The 14,739-nt window shown below is 50.1% G+C and overlaps 1 protein-coding gene and 1 pseudogene across 1 annotated transcript; both read left to right on the plus strand.

Moving 5' to 3' along the window:
- The window catches only part of LOC129356199 (adenomatous polyposis coli protein-like), a 16,554-nt pseudogene extending 10,818 nt beyond the window's left edge, over positions 1-5,736 (plus strand).
- A 949-nt stretch (positions 5,737-6,685) lies between these two features.
- LOC129356210 (FSD1-like protein) lies at positions 6,686-14,739 on the plus strand. The gene is given in 16 exon segments (XM_055025808.1): positions 6,686-6,792; positions 7,268-7,363; positions 7,458-7,524; positions 7,527-7,588; positions 7,660-7,761; positions 8,263-8,285; positions 8,659-8,780; positions 8,853-9,062; positions 9,234-9,248; positions 9,251-9,331; positions 9,402-9,531; positions 10,313-10,401; positions 10,504-10,548; positions 10,551-10,757; positions 10,861-10,946; positions 14,463-14,739. Coding segments are annotated over 16 exon segments (1,455 nt in total). The 5' UTR covers positions 6,686-6,777; the 3' UTR covers positions 14,568-14,739.

Raw genomic sequence — 14,739 nt, forward strand, 5'->3', positions numbered from 1 at the left:
CGTGCGCGCCTCCAGCGATAGCCTCAACAGCGTGACCAGCACTGATGGCTACGGCAACCGCGGCAAGACCAAGCCGTCCTCCGACGTCTTCTACTCCTCTGACGAGAGCGCCGCCAACAAGTGCTGCGTCTACAGGAAGTACCCGGCCGACCTGGCGCACAAGATCCGCAGCGCCAACCACATGGCAGACGATGACGGCGCCGAGCTGGACACTCCCATCAACTACAGCCTGAAATACTCGGACGAGCAGCTGAACTCGGGGCGGCAGAGTCCGAGCCAGGACGGCGAGCCGGACGCCCGGCTGCGCCGAGGGAACGGCGGCGAAGGAGGGCAGAGCGGCGGCCGCATGGCGGCGGGGCAACCGCCACGATACGTCGTCGTCTCGGCAACGTCCTCCTACGGCGGCGACGCCGTACCGGAGCAGCCCATCGACTACAGCCTGAAGTATGGAGATGAGTCGGCGCGCAAAGAGACTGCCATCCCCTCGCTAGCTCCTCCCACTTCCTCCTCCGCCAACAAGCTCCGCCCCTGCCGTCCACCGCGCGCTCTGCTGCCAAGAGCCACCAGGAGTCTACGCAGACGTACTGTGTGGAGGATACGCCCATCTGCTTCTCCAGGGGCAGCTCCCTATCGTCTCTGTCCTCTGAGGAAGATGAGGATGCTGCCGATGTGGTGAGGAAGAGTAAAGGCAGCGACTACCACACTTCCTGTCAGCGAGAAAGATGCTCAGGAGCAGCAGCAACGGCAGCAGAAGAGGCGGAGAGTCAAACGTCGGCCGGCCGTCCACAAGGGGACGCAGGGGCCACCACCACCACCACGGCCACCATCATCACCATCACCACCACGTGACCTCATCGTCGGGCGCCAGGACTCCCAAAAGCCCGCCAGAGCCGCCGTACGCGCAAGAGACGCCGCTGATGTTCAGCCGCTGCACGTCGGTCAGCTCGCTGGACAGCTTCTCCACGTCGTCCATCGCCAGCTCGGTGCGCTCCAGCGAGCCGTGCAGCAGCGAGCCGAGCGGCGTGGTGAGCCCCAGCGACTTGCCCGACAGCCCGGGCCAGACCATGCCGCCCAGTCGCGCCAAGACGCCGCCGCCCACCCGGGGCGATGCGTCGACACAGGGCGCCAAGAAGGAGGAGGAGGGGGACGTGCTGCTGCACTTTGCTACGGAGAGCACACCGCACGGCTTTTCCCGCGCCTCCAGTCTGAGCGCGCTCAGTCTGGACGAGCCGTACATTGCGGCCGAGATGAAGGAGGCGGCGGCGGGCGGCGAGGAGACGAAGCCGATGCCTCTCAAGCCCATTCTGGACGAATCTGACGACGACAACGAGATCCTGGTGGCGTGCATCAACATGGCCATGCCCAAGTCCTCCCAGAAGCCCAAGAAGCCTCCACCAGCAGCGCCACGGAAACCCAGCCAGCTTCCTGTCTACAAGCTCCTCCCACCGCAGAGCCGGCCGCCACCACCGCAAAGGAAGGAGGTGCCACCATTGCCGGAGGAAGTGCCCCGTGTTTACTGCGTGGAGGGAACGCCACTCAACTTCTCCACCGCCACGTCGCTCAGCGACCTCACCATCGACTCGCCACCCAATGAGGAGGCGGCTCCACCCCCGTCGGCCCCCAGGACCCGGCCGGCGGTCCCAGAGGGTGAGAACGGCGACGACATCTTGGCCGAGTGCATCAGCGCTGCCATGCCCAAAGCCAAGCCCCGCAAGCCAATAAGAACACCAGACAGCGGCGAGCGCTGCCAAGCCCCGCCCCGACCGTGTCTCCGCCAACACCGCCGCAGGTGAAAAAGAAGCCCACCTCCCCCGTGAAGCCCATGCCTCAGCGGGCGCCATATGGTGTCGTCGCAGCGACAGCCACCAAACCTAAGCCGGGATTCGCCTTCGACTCGCCTCGCCACTACACGCCAATCGAGGGGACGCCATGTTGCTTCTCACGCAACGACTCGCTGAGCTCTCTGGACTTCGAAGAAGACGAGGCCGGCGAGAAGGACGGCGAGGACAGGAAGAGCAAGGAGGAGGAAAACAGGAAGCGGAAGCAGCAGACAGTCGCCATCTACCCCCGCACCAAACCGCCGGCCAGTCAGACGGTGGCGGACGAGAAGCAGAAGTTCGCCATGGAAGACACCCCGTCTGCTTCTCCAGGAACCCGTCACTGAGCTCGCTGAGCGACATCGACCAGGAGAACAACAACAAGGAGTTCGCCCAGCCGCCGCAGCACACGATGAGAGGAGGAGGAGAAGAGGCACTTCCTGCTGCTGGACAGGTAGGACAGGAGGAACAGGTGGGACGAGTTGGGAGGGGTCAGCAGGGGTTACATTGAGCAACCCAGAGTACCCAGCATTCCACTGGGCTTCACCACATGTCTGACTGAAGCCATGCCTGGCTGTAAGTCCCTCCCAGGCGTCGGCAGACCCCGACATGCCAACACCAAGCTTGGCGTGCGCCGGTGCTGAATATTATTTTATTATAAATATTACTGTCTGTTTTGTTGCCTGTGTATCTATTAACAATAAAGTGCATCACTTTAGTTTCCTAGAGAGCAAAACACCATGTGAAAATAAAAGATTTTTACATGTTCAAGAAAAATGTAACAGACATTCAAACTAAAGTAAGTTGGCCTCACAGCAGCTAAACTTTAATGCCCCCTCTCCAAATATTGCTGCCACGCCCCCTGTCATCCTGTAAACGGCCTCCAGGGGGCGGTGTCAGAAACTTTACCAACAAGCCCTCGTCCACTGAACACTGAGAAGGATCCATCCCGTACAGCGAGGGAGGAGGCCGGCCGCCTTAGACTCACCTTCCCAGAGATCCAGGTGAACAACCTGCTGCTGAGGCTGGGAGACTGGACTCTTCCCATCGTCCAACGGTGGGAGGAGGTTGGAGTTGGCATCTGTTAGTTCCCTTGTCTCCATATGAACCTCAACTAGCAGAGGCCTGGACTCTTCCTCCATCATGCCGGGTCAAGGTCACCTGGCGAGAGGCATGGTCCTGGCAGCTAGCTACAGCCACTAGTGTTTTACTTTGAAAGGTTCTGCAATAGTTGCCTCCATCTGAGAGAAATCTGACAGGAAAGGGGGAAGACATACAGCAGACCGGGTGGAGATCGTGAGGGTTTAGAGGACGGAGGCCTCCTGTATGGCTAGCACTAGGCCTGCCTGTGCCCGACACAAACGTCAGCTACTAATTAGACGGGCAAAGCGATTAAAGAGCCTTACAGGAAGGTAGAGTTCATCAGGAACACCAGTGGATCTCAGGCTTAGTTAGTCTAAAGGATGTCTGATGGTTCCCATGTGTCCTCCACAGGTGGAGTCGAAGCCCCGCCCTCCTGCGGCCAGCGGCTACGCCCCCAAAGCATTTCATGTGGAGGACACGCCCGTCTGTTTTCCAGGAACTCGTCCCTCAGCTCCCTCAGCATCGACTCGGAAGACGACCTGCTGCAGGAGTGCATCAGCTCCGCCATGCCCAAGAAGAAAAAGAAGTCCACAGCACCGGCCGCCGCCGCCTCTCCCACCGCGGCGCCCGCCGCCCCTGTTCCCTTCGCCAAGGCAGACGAGGACATCCTGGCAGAGGAGGAGCCCTCGGAGGCGCCCCGCAGTCCGCCCTCTCCGGACTCGGAGTCCTTCGACTGGAAGGCCATCCAGGAAGGAGCCAACTCCATCGTTAGCAGCCTGAACGCCGCCGCCTCGGCCCTGTCCCGCCAGGCGTCCTCAGACTCCGACTCCGTCCTGTCCCTGAAGTCCGTCGGCTCGCCTTTCCACCTGCCGGCGGCCGGCCTGACCACCGAGGACGACGAGGCAGCGTCGCAGGTCAAACGCTGCGCCCGCATCCTGAAGCCTGGCGAGCGCAGCAGCCTGGAGGCCAAGAGGAAGGAGGAGGAGGAAGAGGAGGAGGGGAAGGCGCTGCGCGGAGGGAAGAAGGTCTACCGCAGTCTGATCACAGGAAAACCCCGGGCAGAGCCCGCCGCCAGGGGGCGGAGCAAGCCCCGAGCCGCCGCCGCCGCTAAGGCTCCGGGAGGCAGCGACTCTGCCGACAGAGGGGCCGGGTCGTCTCGAGACTCCACCCCTTCCCGGCCCTCTGCACCGGCCAATCAGAAGGCAGGAAAGCTGTCCCAGCTTCCGCGTACCGCCTCTCCAGGAAGTGCCTCGTCCTCATCTTCCTCCAGAGCCGCCAAGGGCGCGCCGAAGGCAGCGGCCTCCCAGGAGCGAATCGGCCTCCAGGCTCGCCGGCTCCGCCATGTCCAGGAAGCAGAAGGCGGAGCCAGAGAAGCCGGCGCTGGTTCGCCAGTCTACCTTCATCAAGGAAGCTCCGAGCCCCACGCTGAAGAGGAAGTTGGAGGAGTCTTCCTCCTCCGCTGCCATGGAGCCGCAGTCCAGCCCCGAGACGCCGCTTCCGCCCGCCGCCCATCGCTCGCACTCAGAGAGCCCGTCACGCCCGCAGGAAGTGACCTCATCACGTATAAGCCGCACCGGCACCTGGAAGCGTGAGGCCAGCGGTGGTGGCACCTCTGGAGCGAGCGGCGGCGGGAAACACTCGACCCTCGCTGCCGCGGGTCGGCACCTGGAAGCGCACTGGGAGCTCCTCCTCCGTGCTGTCGGCGTCCTCAGAGTCCAGCGAGAAGGGGCGGGGCGAGGACGGTGGCCGCGGTGACGCCAAGGGGACATGGCGGAAGATGAAGAGCGGCGGCGAGTCGACGGCTGCCAAGTCGGAGGATGTCTGGGTCCGCCTGGAGGACTGTCCCGTTAACAACCCGCGCTCGCCGTCCGCCTGCTCGGCGCGCTCGCCGACCACGGCCAACGTGCCGCCCGTCATCGATAGCCCCGCCCCCTCCAAGATCCCCTCTTCATCCTCTTCTTCCTCTTCCAACCTCAACCTTCGACGGAGCTGTGAGAGCCTGGAAGCAGGCTCCGCCCCCTGCTGACCGCCAGCAGCACCGCAGCCAGCCGCGCAGCGGCGCCGTGGCGGCGCGCGTCAGCCCCTTCAACTACACGCCCAGCCCCAGGAAGAGCGGCGGCGAGCTAAGCTCTGCTCCCTCGCAGCCTGCCGGCGGCCCGTCGGCCACGCCCGCACGGCCATCGCTCATCCCCACCCCCGTGACCAAGAAGCGAGAACCGAAGGGCGGAGACGGCGGCGGCGAGCGCGGCTCCTACATCGTCACGTCTGTGTGAGTCTGTAACAGGAAGTGATGTCCGGGAACGGAACTGTACCGGAAGTGATTCAATGTTTTGGCTCCGCCCCCACCCCACTGCTGCTTGATTAGCTCCTCCCACCTGCCTGAGAGGAACCTTTCTATGTTTTTATACCACTGATCTGTAGTGCTTAGCTCCGCCCCCTGCCCTGCATGGCCCCGCCCCTTCAGAACGGCGTTCCCACGGTGACCTGAAGGCGATGATGTTGATGTTTCTGGTAGCTGTAGCGTCTGGAAGGTCTGGTTCTGAACGTAGCCCGGTCTGCGGTCCGGTACCACAACCAGAACCTTCGTGCCGGGTCGCATTGACCCACTAACCTTCCATCCAATCAAGTCCAGTTAAGCTTCTGATCGGAACCTCACCTTTTGGACCCATGTCCAACAGAACCGGCTTTGTTCAGGACCTGATGCTTCCTGTCCTGTCGCCATGGAAACGAGTAACACTGTAAAGCGTAAGTTATTGCTGTAAACTGCAGCTAATTTAACCGACTGAGCTGCAGCAGAGACTCACTGCAGATGATCAATAAAGTTCAACACAAGCTGCTTCCTGCGTCTCTTTTCTCATCTGGTGACACCGCCCAGGTGAGCCGGCACCGCCCAGTGAGCCGGCACCGCCCAGGTGAGCCGGCACCGCCCAGGTGAGCCGGCACCGCCCAGGTGAGCCGGCACCGCCCAGGTGAGCCGGCACCGCCCAGGTGAGCCGGCACCGCCCAGGTGAGCCGGCACCGCCCAGGTGAGCCGGCACCGCCCAGGTGAGCCTGGAGACACTTGCTGTCCTCAAAGGACAAATACTGCTTTACAAATGAAAAGGTTGCTTTGAGTTTTAGTTTTATTAAGTTTCAAAAACAAACTTCATGGTCCCAATTTAGCTCCATAAATACCTCAATAAATAACGCACTAAACCCTTTGATCATTTCATGAAAGAATTTCATTTAAAGTATTCAAAGTGGAATACAGGTATGTATTTTAGAGTCACAGGCTGCAGATGTTGGGATTGAAAGAATAGAATTGAACTTTACTGTCTTTGCACTGTCACATGTACAAAGCAACGAAATGTAGTTTGCATCTATCCAGAAGTTCTATACAGGATATAAATATTGCTAAACAGAATAATACTGATGTGATAAATAAAATGTTTTGTATAAATATGAGAGCTATGTACATATTATACAAATTGCACAGATTATACGGAAAATAATATATATATGTTTTATAATTAGTTGTTTAAAAAGTGATCTACAATAGTGATCTATAACAGTGATCTATAGCAGTGATCAATAGCGGACCACAGCGTCAGGTCAGCCAAACAGCACGATGACTGCAGCAGCAGCACGATGACTGCAGCAGCATGATGACTGCAGCAGCAGCTCCAGATAACCACAGCCAGGCTGGAAACCAGTCCGAGAGAAAGTTCTGACTGGTACCAGTTGAAATTCTGAAGGTGGTTGAGTCCGATCCGGACCGAACCCAGACCAGCATCGGGAACCTGCAGGGGGCGCCAGCTTTTGGTCTTTTACTCTGAAAAGCCGCAGCCAAAGTTGTGTCGCGCTCTAGGGAGACGTCACTTCCGCTTGTCCTATTGCGATGGACACTCAGAAGGTAAGACTCGGACGGCTGAGACCCAAATGGACCAGCGGTTCCGACCCAGACTGTGAAATCAGCTGCAAGCCGTTAGCTGCTAGCCGTTAGCTGCTAGCCGTTAGCTTCCCTTCCCACGGCGAGCTCTGGACAGACCGGAAACGGATTAGCTGTTTCCTCCGGCAAAACAATCAATCCGCAACGATCAGCTGATCTGGTAACCATGGCAACCTGATCGGAGAGGATCAGGAGGGGAAAGTGACGTGGTTCATTAGAATCGATCAGAAGATCCCGTCAGGTTAGGTCTGGGCTTTAACTAGGCCGTTGTAGATCCTGGATTGTTGATCTGCTGCTGTAAATCAAGAGAGAAGAAAATATCATTTAATTTCTCCTTGGATCAATAAAGTATTTCTGAATTAGTGTCACAAACATCTGGAGTGGGCAGCTGCTCCACCTGGAGGCCAGGTGAGTTGGTGATCTGAACCTGTTCCAACAGGAAGCTCTGCGCCGCATCATCACCACGTTGGCCAATAAGAATGAAGAGCTCCAGCATTTCCTGGAGTCAGTTAACAGCACTCGGACGGGCCTGCAGGTCAGCAGCTCATTGGCTGAGCGAGAGCAGGGGGAGGGGCTTCAATGGAATTCTACCTGTTCTAAGTCGTTCTATGAATGAACTGTCCAATCAGGAGGAGTCCTGCAAGGTGATGTCAGAGCTGGAGGCGGAGCTGGAGAAGCTTTCCTCCACCCTGGAGGAAGAGGAACTCAGCTCCGTGACATCATCAAAGAGGAGAAGCTAAGGAAGGAGGCGGAGCTTCAGGTATGATGTCATCGTTGTGGTAGTTTCCTGTTGTCAACATAATCAAACCGTTTGGCTGCCATGGTTCCCAGCGGCAGCTGTCCGAGGGGAAGGCCGCCCTGCTGTCCTGCCAGGAGCTGCTGGAGTTCGCCAACCAGTCGCTGACCATTACCAACGAAGAAGAGTTTCTGACGGTTAGAAACATTTTCACTTCCTGTTAGCAAACTGTAAACTGGACTCAGCTGCTCCCCAGTGGACAGATTAGGGAGGGCGGACAATTTATCACAGAGGCCAGATTTTATTCTTCGCTATTTATAAACACACAAGTGGGGGGGGCCGGGTCATGCCCGCGCACTGCATGTTGGACAACCTACACTGGAGCACACTCACTCAAACACACATCAGGAGAAAGCAGAGTGGGCGGGGCTACCTGCTGGCTGAGTGCTGAAGGTTCCCATCATCATCAAGTTTATTTCACCCAAAACAAATTGATCAAAGAAAACATGTCAATAAACTTCTTGCATTGGAACAGCCATACAAACACAAACAGAACAGAAACAGGTAGAGGAGGGGGGACAGTGGCGCAGACAGAACCGCAGACTGTTGGGTCGGCTCCACGGCGCCGCAGGAAGACAAGAAAACTTCCTACTAATGAGGATTACTGTTTAATATTTCTGTTTTTGTTTTGCTCTCAGGCAGCCAAGCAGATCAAAGAGCGGTAGGTTGCACCTCGTCTCACTTCCTGTTTGGTCTCACTTCCTGTTTGGTCTCACTTCCTGTTTGGTCTCACTTCCTGTTTGGTCTCACTTCCTGTTTGGTCTCACTTCCTGTTTGGTCTCACTTCCTGTTTGGTCTCACTTCCTGTTTGGTCTCACTTCCTGTTTGGTCTCACTTCCTGTTTGGTCTCACTTCCTGTTTGGTCGCCATGTTTTGTTTAGTCGCTCAGTCGTCTCTTTGTTTCTTCTTTGTTTTCACTTCCTTTTTGTAAAACTAACTGCTTCCTGTGATTAAAGCTCCGATCTGCATGCTAACATGCTAACCCCTACTAACACTTAGCCACACCTGTCGGCTCCGCCCCCTGCTGTTGCCAGGGTAACAATGGCTCCCGCGTTCCGGATGGCCACTCGGCCCGCGGTGTCAGAAAACATGTCGCAGTTTACTGTCGACTTCTCTGGCGAGAAGGCGGGGCTTCTGCGCCTTAACTTCCTGCCAGGTCAGAAGCCACGCCCCTCAGGTCGCCATGGAAGCAGCAGTGATGGTTTCCTTATGGGGAGTTTGTTTTCAGTTCCCAGAGCTCCAGAGATCGACGTCTCCAGCTGCGTCGTCTGTGACAACAGCATCACTGTCGCCTGGCGACCAAGCGACGGTGACGGACCAATCGAGCGCTACGATCTGGAGCATCGCAAGGCAAACCGCGGCGGCGCCCCGAGAGCCGCGGGGGAGGCCGGCTGGGAGAAGATCAGTGACATCACAGACACTCAGGTGACCCTCTCAGGTGAGACGCTCAGGTGAGACGCTCAGGTGAGACGCTCAGGTGAGACGCTCAGGTGAGACGCTCAGGTGAGACGCTCAGGTGAGACGCTCAGGTGAGACGCTCAGGTGAGACGCTCCTCCAGATGTGATGTCACTCGGTCTTGTTGCCTAGCAATAACGCCTCCATTTCCAGGTCTGAAGTTCGATACGCGTTCGTCGTATTCCGAGTCCGGGCGCGAAACAAGGCCGCCGCCGGAGACTTCTCTGAGCCCGTTGCCATGGAAACCAAAGGTAAACACAGCAGACGGGACAGGAGCTCTGAAGCCCTCTCTGAGACTTTCTTCTTCTGTGGTTTTGGCAGCGTTTACCTTTGGCTTTGACGCGGCAACGGCTCACGCTGAGCTCAAGATCCAGGGCGACACGGTCATATGGGAGCCCCAGGGGGTCAAAGGTCATGACGCACGTCTCAAGGGCAAAGAGAATAAAAACAGGTGAGGAAGAGAAACGCTTCACTTGCCCCGCCCACTGCCAGTAGCCCCGCCCACTGCCGGCAGCCCCGCCCACTGCCAGTAGCCCCGCCCACTGCCGGCAGCCCCGCCCACTGCCAGTAGCCCCGCCACTGCAGGCAGCCCCGCCCACCGCCAGTAGCCCCGCCCACTGCCGGCAGCCCCGCCCACTGCCAGTAGCCCCGCCCACTGCCAATAGCCCCGCCCACTGCCAGTAGCCCCGCCCACTGTTAGCAGCCCGCCCTGCCAGTAGCCCCGCCCCTCCAGCAGATGCTGTCATTTACAGTTTACGTCGCTGCACCTGTTCAGGTGTGATGACATCACAGCCTCAAGGCCATAATGTTGTGTCTGGTTGGAAGTTGTTCCTCTGCTGCTCTGTGACCTCTGACCTTTCTGTCCCTCTTCAGTCTCCGTCCCGCCTCCTCTGCCTTCCAGGTAGTCACTGTTATCACCCACATGTTGCCTAGCAACCGCCAATCACTCTCCCCATCCACCATGTCCTTCATGCAGACAATCACATCACTGACATCACCGCTGACATCACCGCTGACATCACCGCTGACATCACCGCTGTGATAGATTCGTTGCAGTAATGGTTCTGTGAGGTTAAAAGTTAAAGGTCATGACCCCAGCTGTGGTCGGTATCCATCTCAGCGTTTCTGTTCTCGTCATCTTCCTGCCGCATCATCGCTTTGGCTCGACCTCATTGGCTGTTTCGCTGCGGCGTTTCCTCTCTGCTAACATCTGCTTCCTTCTGATTGGTCAGCAGCCGGAGCGCCACTCCGTCGCCCAATAAGACAGCAGGAAGTCGAGGCGGACGCGAGCGATTCGCTGGGGAGTCCTACACCGTGCTGGGTGCTGCAACTACACCTTTTACTTTAACTAGGCCTTGGTTGGACGTAAGGCTTTTATTTTGGTAATTGTAGGTCAAGTTAAGTTTGTGTTTCTGTCTCCTAGGCGACCAGGAGATCAATGGAGGCTGTCATTACTGGGAGCTCCGCCCCTTGCTGACTGGAAGTCGCTCAGTGTGGGCGTGGCCTACCGGGGCAGCTTAGGACGCTTCGACCAATTAGGGAAGAGCTCCACCTCCTGGTGTCTCTACGCCAGCCAATGGCTGCAGAGCGCGCTGGCAGCCAAACATGGCAACCGAGCGAAGGCCTTGGATTGGCCGCTGCCGCAGCGAATTGGTGTTTACTGCGACCATGACAACGGTCTGCTGAGTCGCCATGACAACATATGACCTTCAGAATAAAATCCAGAAGCTGTTTTACAGCTGATGATGTCATCGCTCTTCCTCCTCCTCCTCTTCCTCAGGAGAGCTGATCTTCATCGACGTCGATCGGCTTCGCCTGCTGCACGTCTTCAGGAACCGCTTCCTGCCCCTCGTCCCGGCCTTCACCGTGAGTACTATAGTAGTACTATAGTAGTATAGTAGTACTATACTATAGTATAGTAGTACTATAGTAGTATAGTAGTACTATACTATAGTATAGTAGTACTATACTATAGTATAGTAGTACTATACTATAGTATAGTAGTACTATAGTAGTATAGTAGTACTATACTATAGTATAGTAGTACTATACTATAGTATAGTAGTACTATACTATAGTATAGTAGTACTATAGTAGTATAGTACTATAGTAGTACTGTAGTAGTAGTATAGTACTACTATATAGTATAGTAGTAGTATAGTAGTATAGTAGTACTATACTACTATAGTATTACTATAGTAGTATAGTAGTACCATACTATAGTATAGTAGTACTATACTATAGTATAGTAGTACTAGTAGTATAGTAGTACTATAGTAGTAGTAGTAGTATAGTAGTATAGTAGTAGTATAGTAGTATAGTAGTACTATAGTAGTATAGTATTACTATAGTAGTATAGTAGTACCATACTATAGTATAGTAGTACTATACTATAGTATAGTAGTACTATAGTAGTATAGTAGTACTATAGTAGTAGTATAGTAGTACTATAGTAGTATAGTAGTAGTATAGTAGTATAGTAGTACTATAGTATTATAGTACTATAGTAGTACTATAGTAGTATAGTAGTACTATACTATAGTACTACTATAGTACTATAGTAGTACTATAGTAGTATAGTAGTACTATACTATAGTATAGTAGTACTATAGTAGTATAGTACTATAGTAGTATAGTAGTACTATAGTAGTATAGTAGTATACTATAGTAGTACTATAGTAGTATAGTAGTACTATAGTAGTATAGTACTATACTACTATAGTAGTACTATAGTAGTATAGTACTATAGTAGTACTATAGTAGTATAGTACTATAGTAGTACTATAGTAGTATAGTAGTACGATAGTAGTATAGTAGTACTATAGTAGTATAGTACTATACTACTATAGTAGTACTATAGTAGTATAGTACTATAGTAGTATAGTAGTACTATACTATACTACTACTATAGTACTACACTAGTACTATAGTAGTATAGTAGTACTATACTATAGTATAGTAGTACTATACTATAGTATAGTAGTACTATAGTAGTATAGTAGTACTATAGTATAGTACTATACTATAGTATAGTAGTACTATAGTAGTATAGTACTATAGTAGTATAGTAGTACTGTAGTAGTAGTATAGTACTACTATAGTAGTATAGTAGTAGTATAGTAGTATAGTAGTACTATACTACTATAGTATTACTATAGTAGTATAGTAGTACCATACTATAGTATAGTAGTACTATAGTAGTATAGTAGTACTATAGTAGTAGTATAGTAGTACTATAGTAGTATAGTAGTAGTATAGTAGTATAGTAGTACTATAGTAGTATAGTATTACTATAGTAGTATAGTAGTACCATACTATAGTATAGTAGTACTATACTATAGTATAGTAGTACTATAGTAGTATAGTAGTACTATAGTAGTAGTATAGTAGTACTATAGTAGTATAGTAGTAGTATAGTAGTATAGTAGTACTATAGTAGTATAGTAGTACTATAGTATTATAGTACTATAGTAGTACTATAGTAGTATAGTAGTACTATACTATAGTACTACTATAGTACTATAGTAGTACTATAGTAGTATAGTAGTACTATACTATAGTATAGTAGTACTATAGTAGTATAGTACTATAGTAGTATAGTAGTACTATAGTAGTAGTATAGTAGTACTATAGTAGTACTATAGTAGTATAGTAGTACTATAGTAGTATAGTACTATACTACTATAGTAGTACTATAGTAGTATAGTACTATAGTAGTACTATAGTAGTATAGTACTATAGTAGTACTATAGTAGTATAGTAGTACGATAGTATAGTAGTACTATATAGTAGTATAGTACTATACTACTATAGTAGTACTATAGTAGTATAGTACTATAGTAGTATAGTAGTACTATACTATAGTACTACTATAGTACTATACTAGTACTATAGTAGTACTATAGTAGTATAGTACTACTATACTACTATAGTAGTACTATAGTAGTATAGTACTACTATAGTAGTAGTATAGTAGTACTATAGTAGTGCTATAGTAGTATAGTAGTACTATAGTAGTATAGTACTATACTACTATAGTAGTACTATGGTAGTATAGTACTATAGTAGTAGTATAGTAGTACTATAGTAGTATAGTACTATAGTACTACTATAGTACTACTATACTATAGTACTACTATAGTAGTATAGTACTATACTACTATAGCACTACTATAGTACTACTATAGTAGTATAGTACTATACAACTATAGTACTATAGTAGTATAGTACTATACTACTATAGTAGTACTATAGTAGTATAGTACTATACTACTATAGTAGTACTATAGTAGTATAGTACTATAGTAGTATAGTAGTACTATACTATAGTACTACTATAGTACTATACTAGTACTAGTAGTACTATAGTACTAGTACTAGTACTATAGTAGTATAGTACTACTATAGTAGTATAGTAGTACTATAGTAGTATAGTAGTACTATAGTAGTATAGTAGTACTATAGTAGTATAGTACTATAGTAGTACTATAGTAGTACTATAGTAGTGCTATAGTAGTATAGTAGTACTATAGTAGTATAGTACTACTATACTACTATAGTAGTACTATAGTAGTATAGTAGTACTATAGTAGTATAGTACTATACTACTATAGTAGTACTATAGTAGTATAGTACTATAGTAGTATAGTAGTACTATACTATAGTACTACTATAGTACTATACTAGTACTATAGTAGTACTATAGTAGTATAGTACTACTATACTACTATAGTAGTACTATAGTAGTATAGTACTACTATAGTACTACAGTATAGTACTACTATAGTACTATAGTAGTATAGTACTACTATAGTAGTAGTATAGTAGTACTATAGTAGTGCTATAGTAGTATAGTAGTACTATAGTAGTATAGTACTATACTACTATAGTACTATAGTAGTATAGTACTATAGTAGTAGTATAGTAGTACTATAGTAGTATAGTACTATAGTACTACTATAGTACTACTATACTACTATAGTACTACTATAGTAGTATAGTACTATACTACTATAGTACTACTATAGTACTACTATAGTAGTATAGTACTATACTACTATAGTACTACTATAGTAGTATAGTACTATACTACTATAGTAGTACTATAGTAGTATAGTACTATACTACTATAGTAGTACTATAGTAGTACTATAGTAGTATAGTACTATACTACTATAGTAGTACTATAGTAGTACTATAGAAGTACTATAGTAGTATATAGTGCTATATAGTACAGCAGTACTACAGTACTATATAGTACTGCAGTACTGCAGCAGTAGTAAAACAACATTGCCAGTACTACTGGGTACTACAGCTACTGTAGTACTCAGTAGTACTGACTGTAGTACCCAGTAGTACTGACTGTAGTAATGTGTGTTCCAGGTGTGGTGCGGGGGAATCTCCGTGGGAACGGGCCTGCAGGTGCCGAGCTTCATGGCAAACTTTGTGTCGTCCAATCACAGCACGGCAGCGGATCAATCACTCTGATTAAATATTTATTCATTTTATATTAATGATAGAAAATATTTCTAGAAGCGTCTTGTAGAGGAAATTATCATCTCTGCAGATTTGATGGATTTGCTCAGACTTTTATTGTGAAGTACTTAGGAAAATCAGCGGATCAACACCCTGACCTTTCACATTAAAAGCATTGATATGA

Source organism: Poeciliopsis prolifica, unplaced genomic scaffold (assembly GCF_027474105.1).
Source record: "Poeciliopsis prolifica strain line A6 unplaced genomic scaffold, Auburn_PproV2 SCAFFOLD160, whole genome shotgun sequence".
Taxonomy (NCBI): Eukaryota; Metazoa; Chordata; class Actinopteri; order Cyprinodontiformes; family Poeciliidae; genus Poeciliopsis; species Poeciliopsis prolifica.